At 50.9% G+C, this 17850-nt stretch overlaps 1 protein-coding gene across 2 annotated transcripts in view; it reads left to right on the top strand.

Moving 5' to 3' along the window:
- GOLGB1 (golgin B1) overlaps positions 1-17850 on the top strand; it is a 117374-nt gene that overhangs the window by 18255 nt on the left and 81269 nt on the right. For both annotated transcript variants that reach the window (XM_026656379.1, XM_026656380.1), the window contains exons 3-4: positions 4208-4354; positions 4951-5106. In XM_026656379.1, coding sequence (XP_026512164.1) covers positions 4208-4354; positions 4951-5106 — 303 coding nt within the window. The remainder of the gene's footprint in view (positions 1-4207; positions 4355-4950; positions 5107-17850) is intronic.

Here is a 17850-nt window from a genome sequence, read left to right on the forward strand (position 1 = left end):
GCGGCCGCCACCACTACCCCACCACTGACCGTGGACTCTGAGGATGGGATATTGTCCACGGCCGGTTCCTCAGCGGACGGGGAAGAGGAGGAAGGAGATGAGGAGGACGAGGCAGTCGACAGCGCTTACCAAGCTGATTTCCCCGACAGCCAGGAGCTCTTCATCACCGTTACAGAGATCCCCTACCAACCCTCCCCAGCATGTAACCTGGACACAGATTCAGGCGAAGGATCAAGCGGTAAGTGCTTTAAACATATTAACCTTTATTTTTTACAAAACTTGAATATTAAATACTAACAACAATCTGTGAATCATGATTTCTTCCCCCTGGGCGCTTAAGTAATCAGTAACAACTATTTAAAAACAAAAATCAAATAGTGTCCGGTTCTGCATGATTTTGCTGCCCAAGCTGCTCCACTCTTTAGTGCCTGCTACTGCAGCTATATTAGAATCCTGTCTATATATCCGGGGATAGAGCAGTAGTCCTCCACGGACATCTCCACAAAGCTCTGCTGCAGGTAATGGGATAGCCTGTTCAGCAGGTTCCTGGGGAGAGCGGCTTTACTTGGTCCTCCGAAGTAGGAGACGTTCCCGCGCCAGGAGACAAGCAGGTACTCCGGTATCATTGCCTTGCATAGCATGGCGGCATAGGGCCCCGGTCTCTGCAGGCTTTCTCGAAGCATCCGTTGGATCTCGGTGTCCGGGATCCTCATGAGAGTTATGTCGCTCATGATGACCTGCTTTGAATTAGGTAGGGGACTGTTAGTATTGGGACTGCTTGCAACAAGTTCCTTTACAGAACTGTGACCGCTGGTTTACAGCCACGCGGTGGGGGCGGGAGAGGGGCAGCATACAGGGATCTTTCCCTGGCTCATCCGCGAGGGGGTGGGACAGGGCCAGAGTTCCTGCTTGGCCGATTGCTGGCAGCACAGACTGGCAGTGCTTTCAATGTGAAAGGAGGCCAGTGGTACTCCTACAGTTTTAAGCAGCCACAAGTCTACGGCTTACCATGTTTGCCTGCCACAGAGAGTACCGTGTCCTGCCCCGCTTCCCAGATCGGCAGTGCAAAAGCCCAGGCAGTGAAGGCGAGGTTCGAAAATTCGACCTTGTCCGGAGTGCGCATGTGATAGGTGTGGTTCATGGTCTTGTTCACAGAGAAAAACTATGTTCTTGATTCACAACCACATTTATCTTTCGGAGGAATTCACTGCCTTTTCCTCATTCCCACAGCCACATCTGCAACTGTCTCCTAACCCAGCTTGGCATCACACTCCCAGAGGCTAGCGCACATTAGGCGGAGAAAGAAGAAGACGCGAGAGGACATGTTCTCAGAACTAATGGGCTGCTCCTGAGCCCAGGCAGCCCAGCAGAACTAGTGGAGGGAGAATTTGTCACAAATGCACCGGACACACATGGAACGTGAGGAGAGGTGGCGGGCAGGAAGACCAGCAGGCGACTCAAACGCTGCTTGGACTTCTGAGGGAGCAAACGGACACGCTCCGGCGCCTTGTTGATGTTCTGCAGGAACGGAGGCAGGAGGACAGAGCCCCGCTGCAGTCTATCAGGAACCGCAGTCCCCCGCCACCAAGTCCCATACCCCCCTCTCCCAAAGTCCAAAGAAGGAGGGGTGGCAGAGTCCGTGAAAACTCTCACTCCACCCCTGCAGACTGCTCAAGCACCAGAAGGCTGTCATTGCCCAAAATTTGAAAAGTCCTTTCCTGCCCGCCTCACCCAAGCCCCCGTCCGACTTTCACCCCCCAGTTTCCTGTCTGGTTGTTAATAAAAAATATGTTTCTGTTCATTACTGTTTCAGTCAGGTTCTTTTGAGGGAGAGTCTGTCTGGAGGGGGGGAAGGGGCTTGGTAATTGGACAGGACAGTGACCTTTAGCAGGGTACAGAGGCGGGGTCAGGTCCAGCATCAGGACACACACACAGTGCGGTCACTGGTTACCCTGGTCAGTCTTGGAGGTGGTTTTCATGTTCTGGGGGGGGGGGGTTGCTCTGTTACTTTGTGGTGGGGGAGGGCGGTTACAGATCTTATGCAGCGGTCCTTATCCTGGCTCACAGATCCACGCAGCAGGGGATCTGTAACCCTACCCCCCCTGCCAGAAAGTCACATAGCCGACACATACACACAGTCCCCCCCAGGAGTGCTGGCAGGCTCCATTGAAATAACCAGTCCACCAGTGCGGAGCCTGTCATTCCGGGAGTTTAGAAGCATCATTTGCATCAGAACACTAAACCCGCCCCCCGCCACAGTCTGCGTCCCCGGTTTAAAATATTCCCGCGAAAACAGCAATACAGACAACGGTGTTCATTAACAAAATCGAAATGATTTTATTTTTTGGGAAGGGGAAGGGGGTGAAGGGGGTATGTAACTGGAGAGGATAGTCAAAATGAACTGGGTAAAGAAACGGGGGCAGGTTCAGCTTTTCTGTCCACAAACTGAAAAGTCACTGGTTGCCCTGCTCACTCAGGAACCTAGCTTTCAAAGCCTCCCGGATGCACAGGGCGTCCCGCTGGGATCTTCTAATGGCCCGGCTGTCTGGCTGGACGTAATCAGCAGCCAGGCTATTTGCCTCTAGCTCCCACCCCGCCATAAAGGTCTCCCCCTTGCTCTCACACAGATTGTGGAGCACACAGCAAGCTGCAATAACGATGGGGATATTGGTTTCACTGAGATCACAGCGAGTCAGTAAGCTTCTCCATCTCCCTTTGAGACGGCCAAAAGCACACTCCACTACCATTCTGCACTTGCTCAGCCGGTAGTTGAAGAGTTCTTTTTCTGTGTCCAGGGCGCCAGTATAGGGCTTCATGAGCCAGGGCATTAGCGGGTAGGCTGGGTCCCCGAGGATGACTGTAGGCATCTCCACATCCCCAAGAGTTATTTTGTGGTCTGGGAAGTAAATACCTTCCTGCAGCCGTCTAAACAGACCAGAGTTCCTGAACACGCGAGCGTCATGAACCTTGCCCGGCCATCCGACGTAGATGTTTGTAAACCGTCCCCGATGGTCCACCAGTGCTTGCAGTACCATTGAAAAGTAGCCCTTTCTATTGATGTACTGGCTGGCCTGGTGGTCCGGTCCCAGGATAGGGATGTGAGTCCCATCGATAGCCCCACCGCAGTTTGGGAATCCCATCGCGGCAAAGCCATCTATGATGACCTGCGCGTTTCCCAGTGTCACTACCTTTGGGAGCAGTACCTTGACGATTGCCTTGGCTACTTGCATGACAACAACCCCCACGGTAGATTTGCCCACACCAAAGTGGTTCGCGACTGACCGGTAGCTGTCCGGCGTTGCAAGCTTCCAGAGGGCTATGGCCACTCGCTTCTGGACAGTGAGGGCTGCTCGCATGCGGGTGTCCTTGCGCTTCAGGGCAGGGGACAGCAACTCACAAAGTTCGAGGAAAGTCCCCTTCCGCATGCGAAAGTTTCGCAGCCACTGGGATTCATCCCAGACCTGAAGCACTATACGGTCCCACCATTCCGTGCTTGTTTCCCGGGCCCAGAATCGCCGTTCAACAAAATCCACATGCCCCATTGCCAACGTCATGTCCTGGGCGCTGGGGCTCGTGGTTTCTGACAGCTCTGTGCCACTCTCCGACTTCAGGCTCTCACGGCGGTGCCGTAGCCTCCTCGCCCGATTTCTCTGCATCTGCCTCAGGGAAAGGTGTCTGATAAGCTGCGAGGTGTTGAGAACGGCCACAAGTGCAGCGATGGTCGCAGCGTGATCCATGATCGCAGTGCTGTGGCGTCCGCGCTGTCACTGACCAGAAAAGTGCGCGAACTGATTTCCCGCCGGCGCTTTCATGGAGGGAGGGAGGGCGTTAGTGACGGACGGATGACGACAAATTTTTTTTACCCAGAAGGCATTGGCGGCTCGACCCAGAATTCCGATGGGCAGCGGGGACTGCGGGAACTGTGGGATAGCTGCCCACAGTGCACCGCTTCCAATATCGACGCTCGCCCCGTTAGTGTGGACTCACAAAGTCGAATTACTGTCCTTAGTGTGTCCTTAGTGTGGACACACACGTTCGACTTTGCAATATCGATTCCACATATTCGATTTAAGTAAAATCGAATTACCCTCGTAGTGTAGACATACCCAAAAACAGAGTTGCAGGTCTCTCTCTGGGCACTATGCTGTGGTCTTGGAATTAGTTTTAGTGAGTTACTTTTTCAGAGTTTCCGTTTGACCTTCTCTAGGTGTCAGAACCAGGAATGGAGAGCAGGGAGGAGATGCCCAAGGATATACTGGAGCGTCTGGCCCACACAGAGCAGCTGGCTGTCCAGCTGAAGGATTTGGTCCGAGAGAAGGATGCCCAGCTCCAGCAGAAAGAAGTTGAACTCAAGGTACTGTTCCTTCCACCAGGGGTCTGGGAGTAAGGCTGAAGGTATGTCTACATTGAAATTTGACATCCGGGTCTGGCCCATACCAGCTGACTTGGACTCACGGGGCTTGGGCTAAGGGGCTAGTTAATTGCAGTGTGGACGTTTGGGCTCTGGCTGGATCCTGGGCTCTGGGACACTCCCACGTTGCAGGGTCCTAGAGCCCAGGCTTCACTGGAAGCCCAAATGTCTATACCGCAATTAACCAGCCCCTTAGCCTGAGCCCTGTGAGCTGGAGTCAGCTGGCACGGGCCAAACAGGTGTTAAATTGCAATGTAGACATACCCTGAGATGCTGCTATTACTGTTTTCTGTGGAGTGCAGTCTCTGGCTTCTTTGGGGTCTCTTTTCTCATGTGGAGACACTTAAGTCTGTTTAAAGCAACAAAGAGTCCTGTGGCACTTTATAGACTAACAGATGTATTGGAGCATAAGCTTTCATGGGTGAATGTCTGTTTGACATTCCCTAACACTGCAAGCTGGCAGCTTCAGGGCGAATTAATTTCCTCGTGGATGGTGCTATGGAACCTTGAGTACAGTCTTTGCATCTTTTCTTCCACAGGAAGAGAGGGAGGCTGCAGATACTAAGTTGAAGAAGCTGAAGCTGCAGGCTAAAGCCAAGCTGGCAGCTCTGAATAAACGCATTGAGGAGCTGACAGAGCAGGGGTCAGTGTTGCCTGCAAAGAGCCTGCCAGAAGAGCAGCTGCATCACAGGAAGGTGGGAAAGATATGGCTTTAGGAAAAGCTCTAGCATGTACTGAGAATCTGGGTGCTAATTAAGTTCCTGATGTCTCCTGCTATTCATGATCCTTTTTTTAAATGGCCTTTTTTCTCTCTGAATATCCTGACCCTAGAGGCACACTGCCTGCTATTAGAAACACTCCAACAGGAATATGGGCACTCTGTGGGAGGCCAGAGTCTGGCCTGCTTCCTCATGGTGTGGATGCCCTCAGAGTGGTTAGCTGTGATCTCTGCAAGCCACTTACCTGCCTGCTTCCCTTTGCATGCCTTATCTGAGCCCTATTGCTATTTCTACACGAATAATCTGTTCTTTAGGCCAAAAAACTTTGTATCTTTCATCTGAGCTACAGGTTTCCATCAAATAGGAACAGAGGAGGCAGTGTTGACAGAGATGTAAGAGCAAGGGGACATCAATGCAATTGAAAGGCAATACATTTAAACTGATTAGAAGTGGGGGGTTTTTTTGTTTTTGTTTTTACTAGCTCATAGTTAACTTATGGAACTCGTTGCCACAAGATTGAGGCCAAATGTTTAAGATTAATAAAGGATTATAGACGTGTACAAGAATATCCACAGTTACATTAGACTGGATAAAAAAATAGAGATAAATTAGCCAACCCGTAGCTGATGGGTTAGGTAGAAACTCCACAAAGGCTGATGTGTTTTTTTTCATATCTCATTGTGGGAAATTCGACATATAAGCATCATAGTTTCATGGGTGGAAGCATAGGGGAACCATGTCCCCTAACAGCGGTAGGCTTAAACTGAAAGCAGCTTAAGAAGTGTTCCTGTTTTTAACACTCAGATGCCCAACTCCCAATGGGGTCTAAACCCCAAATAAATCCATTTTATCCTGTATAAAGCTTATACAGGGTAAACTCATAAATTGTTCACCCTCTATAACACTGAGAGAGAGATATGCACAGCTGTTTGCCCCCCCCAGGTATTAATACATACTCTGGGTTAATTAATAAGTAAAAAGTGATTTTATTAAATACGGAAAGTAGGATTTAAGTGGTTCTAAGTAGTAACAGACAGAACAAAGTGAATTACCAAACAGAATAAAATAGAAAACGCAAGTCTATGTCTAATACAGTAAGAAAACTGAATACAGATAAAAACCTCACCCTTGGAGGAATTCCAGTAAGCTTCCTTTTACAGACTAGTATCCTTCTAGTCTTGGTCCAGCAATCACTCATATCCCCTGTAGTTACTGTCCTTTGTTCCAGTTTCTTTCAGGTATCCTTGGGAGTGGAGAGGCTCTCTCTTTAGCCAGCTGAAGACAAAATGGAGGGGTCTCCCAGGGGTATAAATAGACTTTCTCTTGTAGGTGGACACCTCTTCCTCCCCCTGTGTAGAATCCAGCTACAAAATGGAGTTTGAGTCACATGTCCATGCATGACTCAGTTTTTACAGGCAGCAGCCATCGCCCACATGCTATCTTGAATGTCTCCAGGAAGACTTCTTATGTGGATTGGAGCCTTCCAAGATCCATTGTGCGTTAAGTGCTTCTTGACTGGGCACTTAACTTGCAAATTCCTTTCTAAAGAAGCTGACCAAATGCCTTACTAAGGTTATTTAAAATTAAATTAAATTAATTAAATTAATGGAGATATCCTATCTCCTAGAACTGGAAGGGACCTTGAAAGGTCATCAAGTCCAGCCCCCTGCCTTCACTAGCAGGACCAAGTACTGATTTTGCCCCAAATCCCTAAGTGGCCCCCTCAAGGATTGAACTCACAACCCTGGGTTTAGCAGGCCAATGCTCAAACCACTGAGCTATCCCTCCCCCCAAAATCAAACAAGTATACAGCCAATATTCATAACTTCGAATACAACAATGCCACATGCATACAAATAGGATGAATATTTTCAGTAGATCATAACCTTTATATAGATATGTTACATGGCATATGTAGCATAAAACATATTCCAGTTATGTCATATATATATATATTCATAAGCATATTTCCATAAAGCCTTATGGGGAGCACCGTCATAGAGGTCCCTTGGGACATGAAAGGGAAGGGGTTCTACTCCTGGTACTTCCTAATCCCAAAAGCAAAAGGAGGCCTCAGACCCATCCTGGACCTGTGTTGCCTCAACAAGTCTCTCAAGAAGTTGAAGTTGTTCTTCGAGTGCTTGTTCATGTCCATTCCAAGCAGGCGTGTGCGCGCTGCGTGCACGCCAGCCAGAAGATTTTTCCCTTAGCAGCATCTGTAAGGTTGGCCCGGGCGCTCCCTGCAGTGGCGCCACCATGGCGCCCTATATAGGGTCCCGCCGACCCTCCACCCCCTCAGTTACTTCTTACTGTCTGTGACGGCTAGCTGGGACTTTGCTCACTCTCGCAGCAAGCCTAGCAGTGTCTCTGTTTGTGTATATAGTTCTCTTTTTTTCTCATAGTTTTAGAGTTAGTTAGTTGTAAGATAGTAGTAGTTGGGGGGTCCTCCCCAACGTAACCCTTGCCCCTTTCTGGGGCATGCCCGGGTCCCCAGGGTTTAAACTCTGTGTGGACTGCGGGAAGTTTAAGCCGAAGAGTGACCCGCACTCTTCCTGCTTGAGGTGCCTTGGAGAGAGCAGTGCCACATCTGCAAGGGGTTCCGTCCCAGGACTCTCAAGGACAGAGAGCAAAGACTGAGTGCTTCTGATGGAGGCGGCCTTACGGCCACACTCGGACCCCAAGCCTGCCGACCCGGCGCCCAGCGCCTCATCCTCGGTGCGCAGCAGTCCGGCACCATTAGCCAGAGAGGAGGCCCAATCTAAGAACTCTAAGTCCTGGCACCAGAGAGAATCGGGACATAGGAAATGGGCCTCCATGTGGCACCGATCACCGTCTCCGTTGCCCGCGAAAAAGAAGAGGCCAGTGAGGCGCCGATCACCCCACCAGGACCCTAAAAGGCCGGCGGCGTCCACAAGTGTGGTGGGACAAGCCGCGCCTCAGGCGCCACCTCCCAAAGTTCCGTCAACTCCTGCCCCTGTGGGGGTACAGTCTAATCCAGACCAGTCCAGGTCCCCGGACCTCCACGAGGATGTGCGCCTTCCATCGACGCTGGAGGCGTTCGAGGCGGCTTCAGACTTGTTAAGCCTCCTGGTACCGGCCTCCCCACAATCGAGGGGCAAGCTGGCTATAATGACGCCTCAGTCCCCGCCCCGTGCCGCTCCGGCAGCACCGGCGCAGAGAGAACGATCACCCTGTTCCCCGGACTCGTGGTATTGCTCGCCAGCAACAGTGGGTATTGCCTCTCCTTGGTATTCGTACTCGGAAACCTTGGAGTCCGAGGCGGACTCCTACCGCTCTAATAGATCAAGGAGCAGGAGGTCGGCTTCACAAAGAAATCAGCGACCTTACCCGGCGCCTTGGCAACAGCAATGGCAACCGCCCTCCCAGTGGCCATTCTGGACCCCCTGGGCTTACCATCAGGCCCAGGGCCAAGTGCATGGCCCACGATCCAGGTCCACGTCTGTCTCCTCGATGTCAGTGGCTCTGGTGCAAATGCCTCCACCAGCAGCACCGCCGTCCAAGAGGAGCGTGCCTCCTTCTCAACAGGATCCGGCACTGCCCCGTCAGACACCGGCACCGATGGAGGCCATGTCCTCGACGCCGCAGGCACCGTTCGGCGTCGACCTCGATACTGGTCACGGTGCCGCCTCCTACATCCGCACTGGCCATGCAACCCGAGTACCGTGTGCCGCAGGAGCTGAGGGTAGCAAGGAAGGTCCCCTGCAAGTGATTTCCTCCTCTTCCTCGCCGGACGAAGCGGCTGCAGGGACTTCTGCGGCACCTGCTCTGGAGGACAACTGGGTGCTCCGACAACTGCTCAAACGAGCCGCCCAGAGCCTGGCTATTCAGGCTGAGGAGGTAGAGGTGGATGTGGACTCTGTAGTGGACATCCTGGCTCCCTCGGGCCCGTCTAGGGTCACCCTACCGCTGATTAAAACAAATGCCGACACGTCCTGCACCCTATGGCAGACCCCAGTCAAAAAGACGGAGAGGCGCTACTTCGTGCCTTCCAAGGGCCATGAGTACCTCTATGCTCACCCTCCCCCGGACTTTCTGGTTGTGGATGCGGCCAACCAAAGGGAACGTCAGGAGTTTCAACGGTCTACGCCAAAGAACAGGGGAAGGCCAAGAAGCTAGATCTCTTTGGTAGGAAGGTCTACTCAATGGGGGGACTGCAGCTGCGTACAGCCAACCAGCAGGCTATAGTTAGCCGGTATGGCCATAACACGTGCTCAGCTTTGTCCAAGTTCGCTGAACTCCTTCCCCAGGAATCAGAATTCTCCGCTCTGGTGGAGGAGGGGAAGCTGATTTTGCTTGCATCCCTCCAAGCGGCCCTGGACGTGGCGGATGCAGCCTCCTGCACACTGGCCACTGGACTGGTGATGCGGCGGGGGTCCTGGCTTCAGGTCTCCGGCCTTCCTCATGCGGTCCAGCAGACCATACAAGACCTTCCCTTTGAAGGGCCCACGCTGTTTTCCGAGAAAATGGACAAAAGGCTCCATAGCCTAAAGGATTCAAGGGCCACGTTGCGCTCGCTCAGCCTGCAGACTCCAGCCACCCAGCGCAGGCAATTCAGGCTGCAGCCAGCTCAGCGGCCGTACCAGCCCCAAAACCGCCTGGAGGCCCCGGGCAGGCGAAGTAGAAGTAGCAGGAGGAGGCAACACCCGTCCTCCGGACAACTGCGGCCTCCGTCGGGGCCTAGACCCCAAATTTGATGGTGCGGTCGAGGACGACCTACCAGTCAGGACCTTGGATCCTACCAACCTTACCTTTTCGTCCCGTCTGTCCCCCTTCTACCGTGCCTGGTCCTGAATCACATCGGACAGTTGGGTGCTCCGTACGGTAGAGAGGCGATATTCTATCCTGGCTCAAGTCCCAACACAGGAAATATGTACAGCTGCCACATGGTCTTCAATCCATACTTTCACGTTGCATTATGCCATCACGCATCAGGCTAGAGATGATGCAGCCTTCGGCCGTGCAGTGCTCCAATCTGCAGTAAACTCCGACCCCACCGCCTAAATTCAGGCTTGTGAGTCACCTGCTTGGAATGGACATGAACAATCACTCGAAGAAGAAAAAACGGTTACTCACTTTCTTGTAACTGTTGTTCTTCGAGATGTGGTGTTCATGTCCATTCCAATACTCACCCTTCTGCCCCACTGTCGGAGTGCCAGCAAGAAGGAACTGAGGGGGTGGAGGGTTGGCGGGACCCTATATAGGGCGCCACTCCAGGGGGCGCCCGGGCCGACCCTACGGACGCTGTTAAGGGAAAATCTTCCGGCTGGCAGGCACGCGGCGCGCACACACCTGCTTGGAATGGACATGAACAACACATCTCGAAGAACAACAGTTACAAGAAGGTGAGTAACCGTTTTTTTCACATGGTTTCACTGGCCTCCATCATCCCCTCCCTGGATCTTGGAGACTGGTACGCCGCTCTCAACTTACGGGATGCTTATTGCCACATTGCCATATTCCCAGGTCACAGGTGTTTCCTCCGCTTCATGGTGGGCGGACGCCATTCCCAGTTCATGGCGCTGCCCTTTAGCCTGTCTTTGGCTCCAAGGTGTTCACAAAATGCATGACACCAGTGGCCACTTACCTGAGATGTCGAGGGATCCAGATTTTCCCATATCTCGACGACTGGCTCATCAACGGCAGCTCTCGTGAGCAGGTGCAAAGGAGCCTCAATCTGGTGAGTTCCACCTGCCACGATCTGGGCCTGTTAATAAACATAAAGTCACATTAACGCCAGTCCAGAGGGATGCCCCTCCGGGCGTGCTCACCTCTTCTCGGCTTCGGCCAGCTGCTTACGCAGACGTTCTTGTTCAGCTACCGCTGCCTCCCATTCCCTGGCCATGTCCTTGGCATTCGCCTCCGCTTCATGGCAGGCCTGCTCTTCAGCCTCCAGTCACGCACGCAGGCCAGAGTCCCCCGACACCTCTTCCTTGAGGGTCTGGGTCCATGTTGTGGCCTGCTCCGTGGCAGTCTGAGTCCCGGCCTCTTGCTGGGCCCACTCTGTCCCAGTCTCCTTTTCATCCGTCTCTCTGGGATGGCTCCTAGGCAGGTCTACCGCCATCACCGCAGCATCCCTCCTGCTTGTCTTTGACCCTTCTTGGTCCTCCAGCCCCTTCTTCCTCAGCCACCCTCCCATGAGAGGGCAGTCTCTCTTTATATGGCCCTGGTCACGACAGCCAAAGCAGACTCTCCGCCCCTTTGCTGCCTTGAGCCGCTCGGAGTCTGTCCCATGTCCCCCCTTCTTGCTAGGGCTCACCTGCCTGGGCATTCCCCCTGCAGATGTCCTTTTCGTCCACAGGCCCAACATGTCCGTTGCCCCCTGGTTCTCCTCACCAGGCGGGCTGTCTTAAGGACTTGCCCCTTTCCCTGCTCTGGGTGAGATGCCCTGCCCTCATCCCAGTAGGGAAAATCCCTTTTTAAATATTTACACTGCCTGCAGGTGTAGCAAGCCTTGCGCTCCGCCACAAGCCTCCTGGCCCTGGCACTCGGCTTCTCACGCCCTTCTCCACGGCTCCTCCAAAACCCCTTCTGAGGAGTTTTACCAGGGCCCATTGTTCCTCTGCCAGCCACCCCAACTGTTCCTGCAGGGCCCACTGCACCTCATAATGCCTCTGGTGAGCCTCCCCAACCTCATGCACAAGTCTCTCAAGCTTCTCGTGCTGTCAGACTGCCCCTTTCCTCCGGGGACCTGACCCTAGAGCCCAGCCTGGAACGGCGCAGGAACCCTCAGCAAAGAACACCCATGTAACCAGGATCCATCGTCCCTATCTCTCTAGTTCCCTCCAGGCAATTATTCCCAGTCCTTCTCCTTCCCCTTGTATCCGGGGTGACCGATTATACCTGCATTCTCCACCATATGTAGCATGGCAGAGCACTCACTGGCGCGGCTCCTCCTGCTGGTTGGTCTGAGAATTAGCTCTTCCAGGATCGGAGCGCCTCCTGCTGGCCAGTGTCTCCCTTGCTGCTGCTTGCTTCTTCCTTTCTTCAGGTACCACCCTTTAGTTCAGGCCCCATGTCCCTCCCGGCCCGCGGTGCCCCTTCTCTGGGGTACTGCACCGCAGTAGTGCCCCCACACTAAGGGATTCTCCTCTCCCTGGGGAACCCCAATTCGCTGAAGCCCACCTTGCCTCAGTGACCGACTGCCAGTCTTCATCTATTCCCTTTTCTCAGGGGCAAACTGTAGTCTGAAATGGCTGCTCATCATTGGCAAGGGGGCTTGGACCTCCTGCCGTTTCTTGGCCTGGTTGCACCACTGCAGCCTCAGTACCACCACAGGCCCTTTTAGCCCAGCCTCAGCCTGGGGACTCGCCTGGCCAGAGCTCCCCAGCTCTGCCTGTCCTTCCCCAGCACTATTCTGTTTGAGATACCCTTCTCTAGCCAGCAGCCAGGTCCTTCCCACTCCACCACTGGAGTGAGACTCCCCCTGCCTAGCTCCCAGCCCTTTTATCAGGGCCAGCTGGACCCTAATTGGGTGTGGCCACACCTGCGGCTGCCTATCCAATCAGCCTCCTTTGGCTGCTTTCAGCCCCAGCCATCTCTAAAAGGGCTGGCTTTTACCCCTTTCCGAGCCGGAGTGGGGCGACCACCCTGCTACACTGGTCTGGACTTTATTTTATTTACACATTATAAATGTGATCAAGTCCTGATCATTGGTACCTAAGCTACCATTAATTTTTAGTTCTGTGGAAGATGGGTGATATTCCAGAGGCCTGGAAAAGGGCAAATATACCCCTAATCTATAAAGAGGGGAATAAGAACAACCCGGGGAATTACAGACCAGTCAGCTTAACTTCAGTACCAAGAAAGATAATGGAGCAAATAATTAAGCAATCAATTTGCAGACACTTATTATCTTCTGGGTAACAGCATGGATTTGTCAAGAACAAATTATATCAAAGCAACCTAGTAGCTTTCTTTGACACAGGGTAGCAAGCCTTGTGGAAGCGGCAGATGTGGTATATTTTGACTTTGGTAAGGCTTTTGATACTATCACACATGACCTTCTCATACACAAACTAGGGAAATACAACCTAGATGGAGCTACTATATGGTGGGTCCATAACTGGTTGGAAAACTGTTCCTAGCAGGGATTAAATTCAGCTGGAACCCACCGGAGGAGAGTTCCGGTAAATATTTTTAAACCCACAGGAGTCCTGGCACCTCCCGCTGTTACCCGGGGTTCTTTCAACCCAAAGCTCTTGGTAACTTTTACTCTGTGCGAGGTGGTGTCAGGAAATAAATCAGGAGACACAGCCGTCCGACCGATAGATGGCTGGCATAAACAGGACAACACAAGACTGCTTTCACTTAAAGCTAAACTTTACTTAGTCTCAAGCACTTACACACATCCTCAACAGGTTAGTAAAACACCCCCAATCCTTGATAATTACCAAAGCTGAGTGTGGCTCTCGAGTGACACAGCAGCAGGCTTCCGGTGGCCAAATCTTCCGTCTGCTGGTGGGGACCACAAGATGTATCTAGAGGGAGAGTCCAAAGGAGTCCAACTACCTCAAACTTTTCCCCCTTTTCTATACATTAGTAATAGAATGACATGTCCCTTAAAGAAAACTTGTTAAGTAAGCAGTTTCAATGGTCAAGCAAGAAGTTCCTTCTGATTATTGATTAGCCAGGTGTGGGTTTTTCCAGAGTTTGCAGCCTTGAGGCCCCAATAGACATTCCTGGGGCACATCCTGCTTTTCTAAAATGCACGTATCAGCAACTTCAACACAATTCTTATAAGGTAGGACGCGGGGTCAAGCTGCTCTTTCTGTGGCACCCCAAACGCCCTCCCCTCCTGCCTTGGTCAAGCTGAGATTGCTGACTAGGCTGCTTTTAGCAATAAGCTATAGTGGTTTCAGGCACTTTACTGGTTTGCCAAAATCTCCCCGTACACCGCGGGGCTGAATCCAAGTTGTATGGGCGGTCTCTGGGAAATAATCCTTGAGAATTCAAACCCTGATTCCCAGAGAGTAGTTATCAGTGGTCCACAGATAACCTGGAAGAGGATATCAAGGGGGTCCCACAGGGATCATTTCGGGTCCGGATCTATTCAATAACATAATGATTTAGATAATGGCACAGAGCTGGGGAGGGGTTGCAAGTGCTTTGGAGGAGAGGATTAAAACTCAAAATGATCTGGACAAACTGGAGAAATGGTCTGAAGTAAATAGGATGAAATTCAATAAGGACAAATGCAAAGTACTCCACTTAGGAAGGAACAGTCAGTTGCACACATACAAAATGGGAAATGACTGCCTAGGAAGAAGTACTGCAGAAAGGGATCTGAGGATCATATTGGATCGCATGCTAAATATGAGTCAACAGTGCCAAAAAAAAAAAAAAAGCAAACATCATTCTGGGATGTATTAGCAGGAGTATTGTAAGCAAGACATGAGAAGTAATTCTTCCGCTCTACTCCGCACTGATTAGGCCTCAACTGGAGTATTGTGTCCAATTCTGGGTGCCACATTTCAGGAAAGATGTAGACAAATTGGAAAAAGTCCAGAGAAGAGCAACAAAAATTATTAAAGATCTAGAAAACATGCCTATGAGGAAAGATTGAAAAAAGTGGGTTTGTTTAGTCTGGAAAAGAGAAGACTGAGGGTGGACATAACAGTTTTCAAGTACAGAAAAGTTGTTACCAGGAGGAGGGGGAGAGATTGTTCTCCTTAACCTTGAGGATAGGACAAGAAGCAATGGACTTAAATTGCAACTAGGGCAGTTTAGTTTGGTCATTAGGAAAATCATAGAATCATAGAATATCAGGGTTGGAAGGGACCTCAGGAGGTCATCTAGTCCAACCCCCTGCTCAAAGCAGGACCAATTCCCAACTAAGTCATCCCAGCCAGGGCTTTGTCAAGCCGGGCCTTAAAAACCTCCAAGGAAGGAGACTCCACCACCTCCCTAGGTAACGCTTTCCAGTGCTTCACCACCATCCTAGTGAAATAGTGTTTCCTAATATCCAACCTGGACCTCCCCCACTGCAACTTGAGACCATTGCTCCTTGTTCTGTCATCTGCCACCATTGAGAACAGCCGAGTTCCATCCTCTTTGGAACCCCCCTTCAGGTAGTTGTAGGCTGCTATCAAATCCCCCCTCATTCTTCTCTTCTGGAGACTAAACAATCCCAGTTCCCTCAGCCTCTCCTCATAAGTCATGCACTCCAGACCCCTAATCATTTTTGTTGCCCTCCGCTGGGCTCTTTCCAATTTTTCCACATCCTTCTTGTAGTGTGGGGCCCAAAACTGGACACAGTACTCCAGATGAGGCCTCACCAATGTTGAATAAAGGGGAACGATCACATCCCTCGATCTGCTGGCAATGCCCCTACTTATACAGCCCAAAATGCAGTTAGCCTTCTTGGCAACAAGAGCACACTGTTGACTCATATCCAGCTTCTCGTCCACTGTGACCCCTAGGTCCTTTTCTGCAGAACTGCTACCTAGCCATTCGGTCCCTAGTCTGTAGCTGTGCATGGGATTCTTCCGTCCTAAGTGCAGGACTCTGCACTTGTCCTTGTTGAACCTCATCAGGTTTCTTTTGGCCCAATCCTCTAATTTGTGTAGGTCCCTCTGTATCCGATCCCTACCCTCTAGTGTATCTACCACGCCTCCTAGTTTAGTGTCATCGGCAAACTTGCTGAGAGTGCAGTCCACACCATCCTCCAGATCATTAATAAAGATATTAAACAAAACCGGCCCCAGGACCGACCCTTGGGGCACTCTGCTTGAAACTGGCTGCCAACTAGACATGGAGCCATTGATCACTACCTGTTGAGCCCGACGATCTAGCCAGCTTTCTATCCACCTTACAGTCCATTCATCCAGCCCATACTTCTTTAACTTGGCAGCAAGAATACTGTGGGAGACCGTATCAAAAGCTTTGCTAAAGTCAAGGAATAACATCCACTGCTTTCCCCTCATTCACAGAGCCAGTTATCTCATCATAGAAGGCAATTAGGTTAGTCAGGCACGACTTCCCCTTGGTGAATCCATCCTGACTGTTCCTGATCACTTTCCTCTCCTCTAAGTGTTTCATAATTGATTCCTTGAGGACCTGCTCCATGATTTTTCCAGGGACTGAGGTGAGGCTGACTGGCCTGTAGTTCCCCGGATCCTCCTTCTTCCCTTTTTTAAAGATGGGCACTACATTAGCCTTTTTCCAGTCATCCGGGACCTCCCCCGATCGCCATGAGTTTTCAAAAATAATGGCTAATGGCTCTGTAATCTCATCCGCCAACTCCTTTAGCACCCTCGGATGCAGCGCATCCGGCCCCATGGACTTGTGCACGTCCAGTTTTTCTAAATAGTCCCGAACCACTTCTTTCTCCACAGAGGGCTGGTCACCTTCTCCCCATATTGTGCTGCCCAGTGCAGCAGTCTGGGAGCTGACCTTGTTTGTGAAGACAGAGGCAAAAAAATCATTGAGTACATTAGCTTTTTCCACATCCTCTGTCACTAGGTTGCCTCCCTCATTCAGTAAGGGTCCCACATTTTCCTTGACTTTCTTCTTGTTGCTAACATACCTGAAGAAACCCTTCTTGTTACTCTTAACATCTCTTGCTAGCTGCAACTCCAAGTGTGATTTGGCCTTCCTGATTTCACTCCTGCATGCCTGAGCAATATTTTTATACTCCTCACTGTTAGGGTAGTTAAGCACTAGATAATACTTAGTCCTGCCTTGAGTGCAGGGGACTGGACTAGAAGATCTCTTGAAGTCCCTTGCCTTCCTATGATTCTGTGACACAAAGCTAGGGTGGGTTGCCAATACTTTGGATGATAGAGCTAAAATTCAGAATGATCTTGATAAATTGGAGAACTGGGCTATAGAAAACAAAATGTAATTCAACAAAGACCAATGTGTAAGGTATTACACTTAGGGAAGAAAAAATCAAATGCACAAATACAGAATGGGCGATAACTGGATTGGCAGTAGCACTGCTGGGAAGGGTCTGGGACTTGTGGTAGATCACAACCTCAACATGAGTCAACAGTGCGATGCTGTTACAAGAAAAAAAAATGCAATTTTAGGTTGCATTAACCGAGGCATAGAATGCAAATCATGGGAGGTGATAGTACTGCTCTGCTCGGCGCTGGGTAGGCCTCAGCTGGAGTAGTGTGTCCACTTTTGGTCACCAATGTATAGAAAGGATGTAGAGAAACTGGAGAGGATCCAGAGGCGAGTGACAAAGATGATCAAAGGGATGGAGTGCAAGCCATATGAGCAAAGGCTGAAGGAACTGGGTATATTTTGTTTGGAAAAGAGGAGATTAAGGAGGGGACATAGCAGTCTTCAAATACTTGAAAGGCTGCCATAAAAAGATGGAGAAAAGTTGTTCTCTGATGCCACAGAGGGCATGACAAGAGGCTGTTGGTTCAAACTAGAGCATAGCAGATTTAGATTAAATCTCAGGAAAAACTTTCTAACTGTAAGAGCAGTAGGACAATGGAACAGACTGCCTATGGAGTTTGTGGAAGCTCCTTCACTGGAGGGTTTCAAAAGGAGGCTGTATAGCCATCTGTCTTGGATGGTTTAGACACAACAAATCCTAAATCTCGGCAGGGGGTTATACTAGATGACCCTTGCTATCCCTTCTAACCCTATGATTCTAATAACAGTACAGCATGCTGCACTCTGGTTGAGACTGTCTAATATAATTCACTAATATCTACTTTTCTGATTTCTCCTCTCCACTTGCGG

Source organism: Terrapene carolina, unplaced genomic scaffold, assembly GCF_002925995.2.
Source record: "Terrapene carolina triunguis isolate 2854851 unplaced genomic scaffold, T_m_triunguis-2.0 Scaffold230, whole genome shotgun sequence".
In the NCBI taxonomy this organism is placed as follows: Eukaryota; Metazoa; Chordata; order Testudines; family Emydidae; genus Terrapene; species Terrapene triunguis.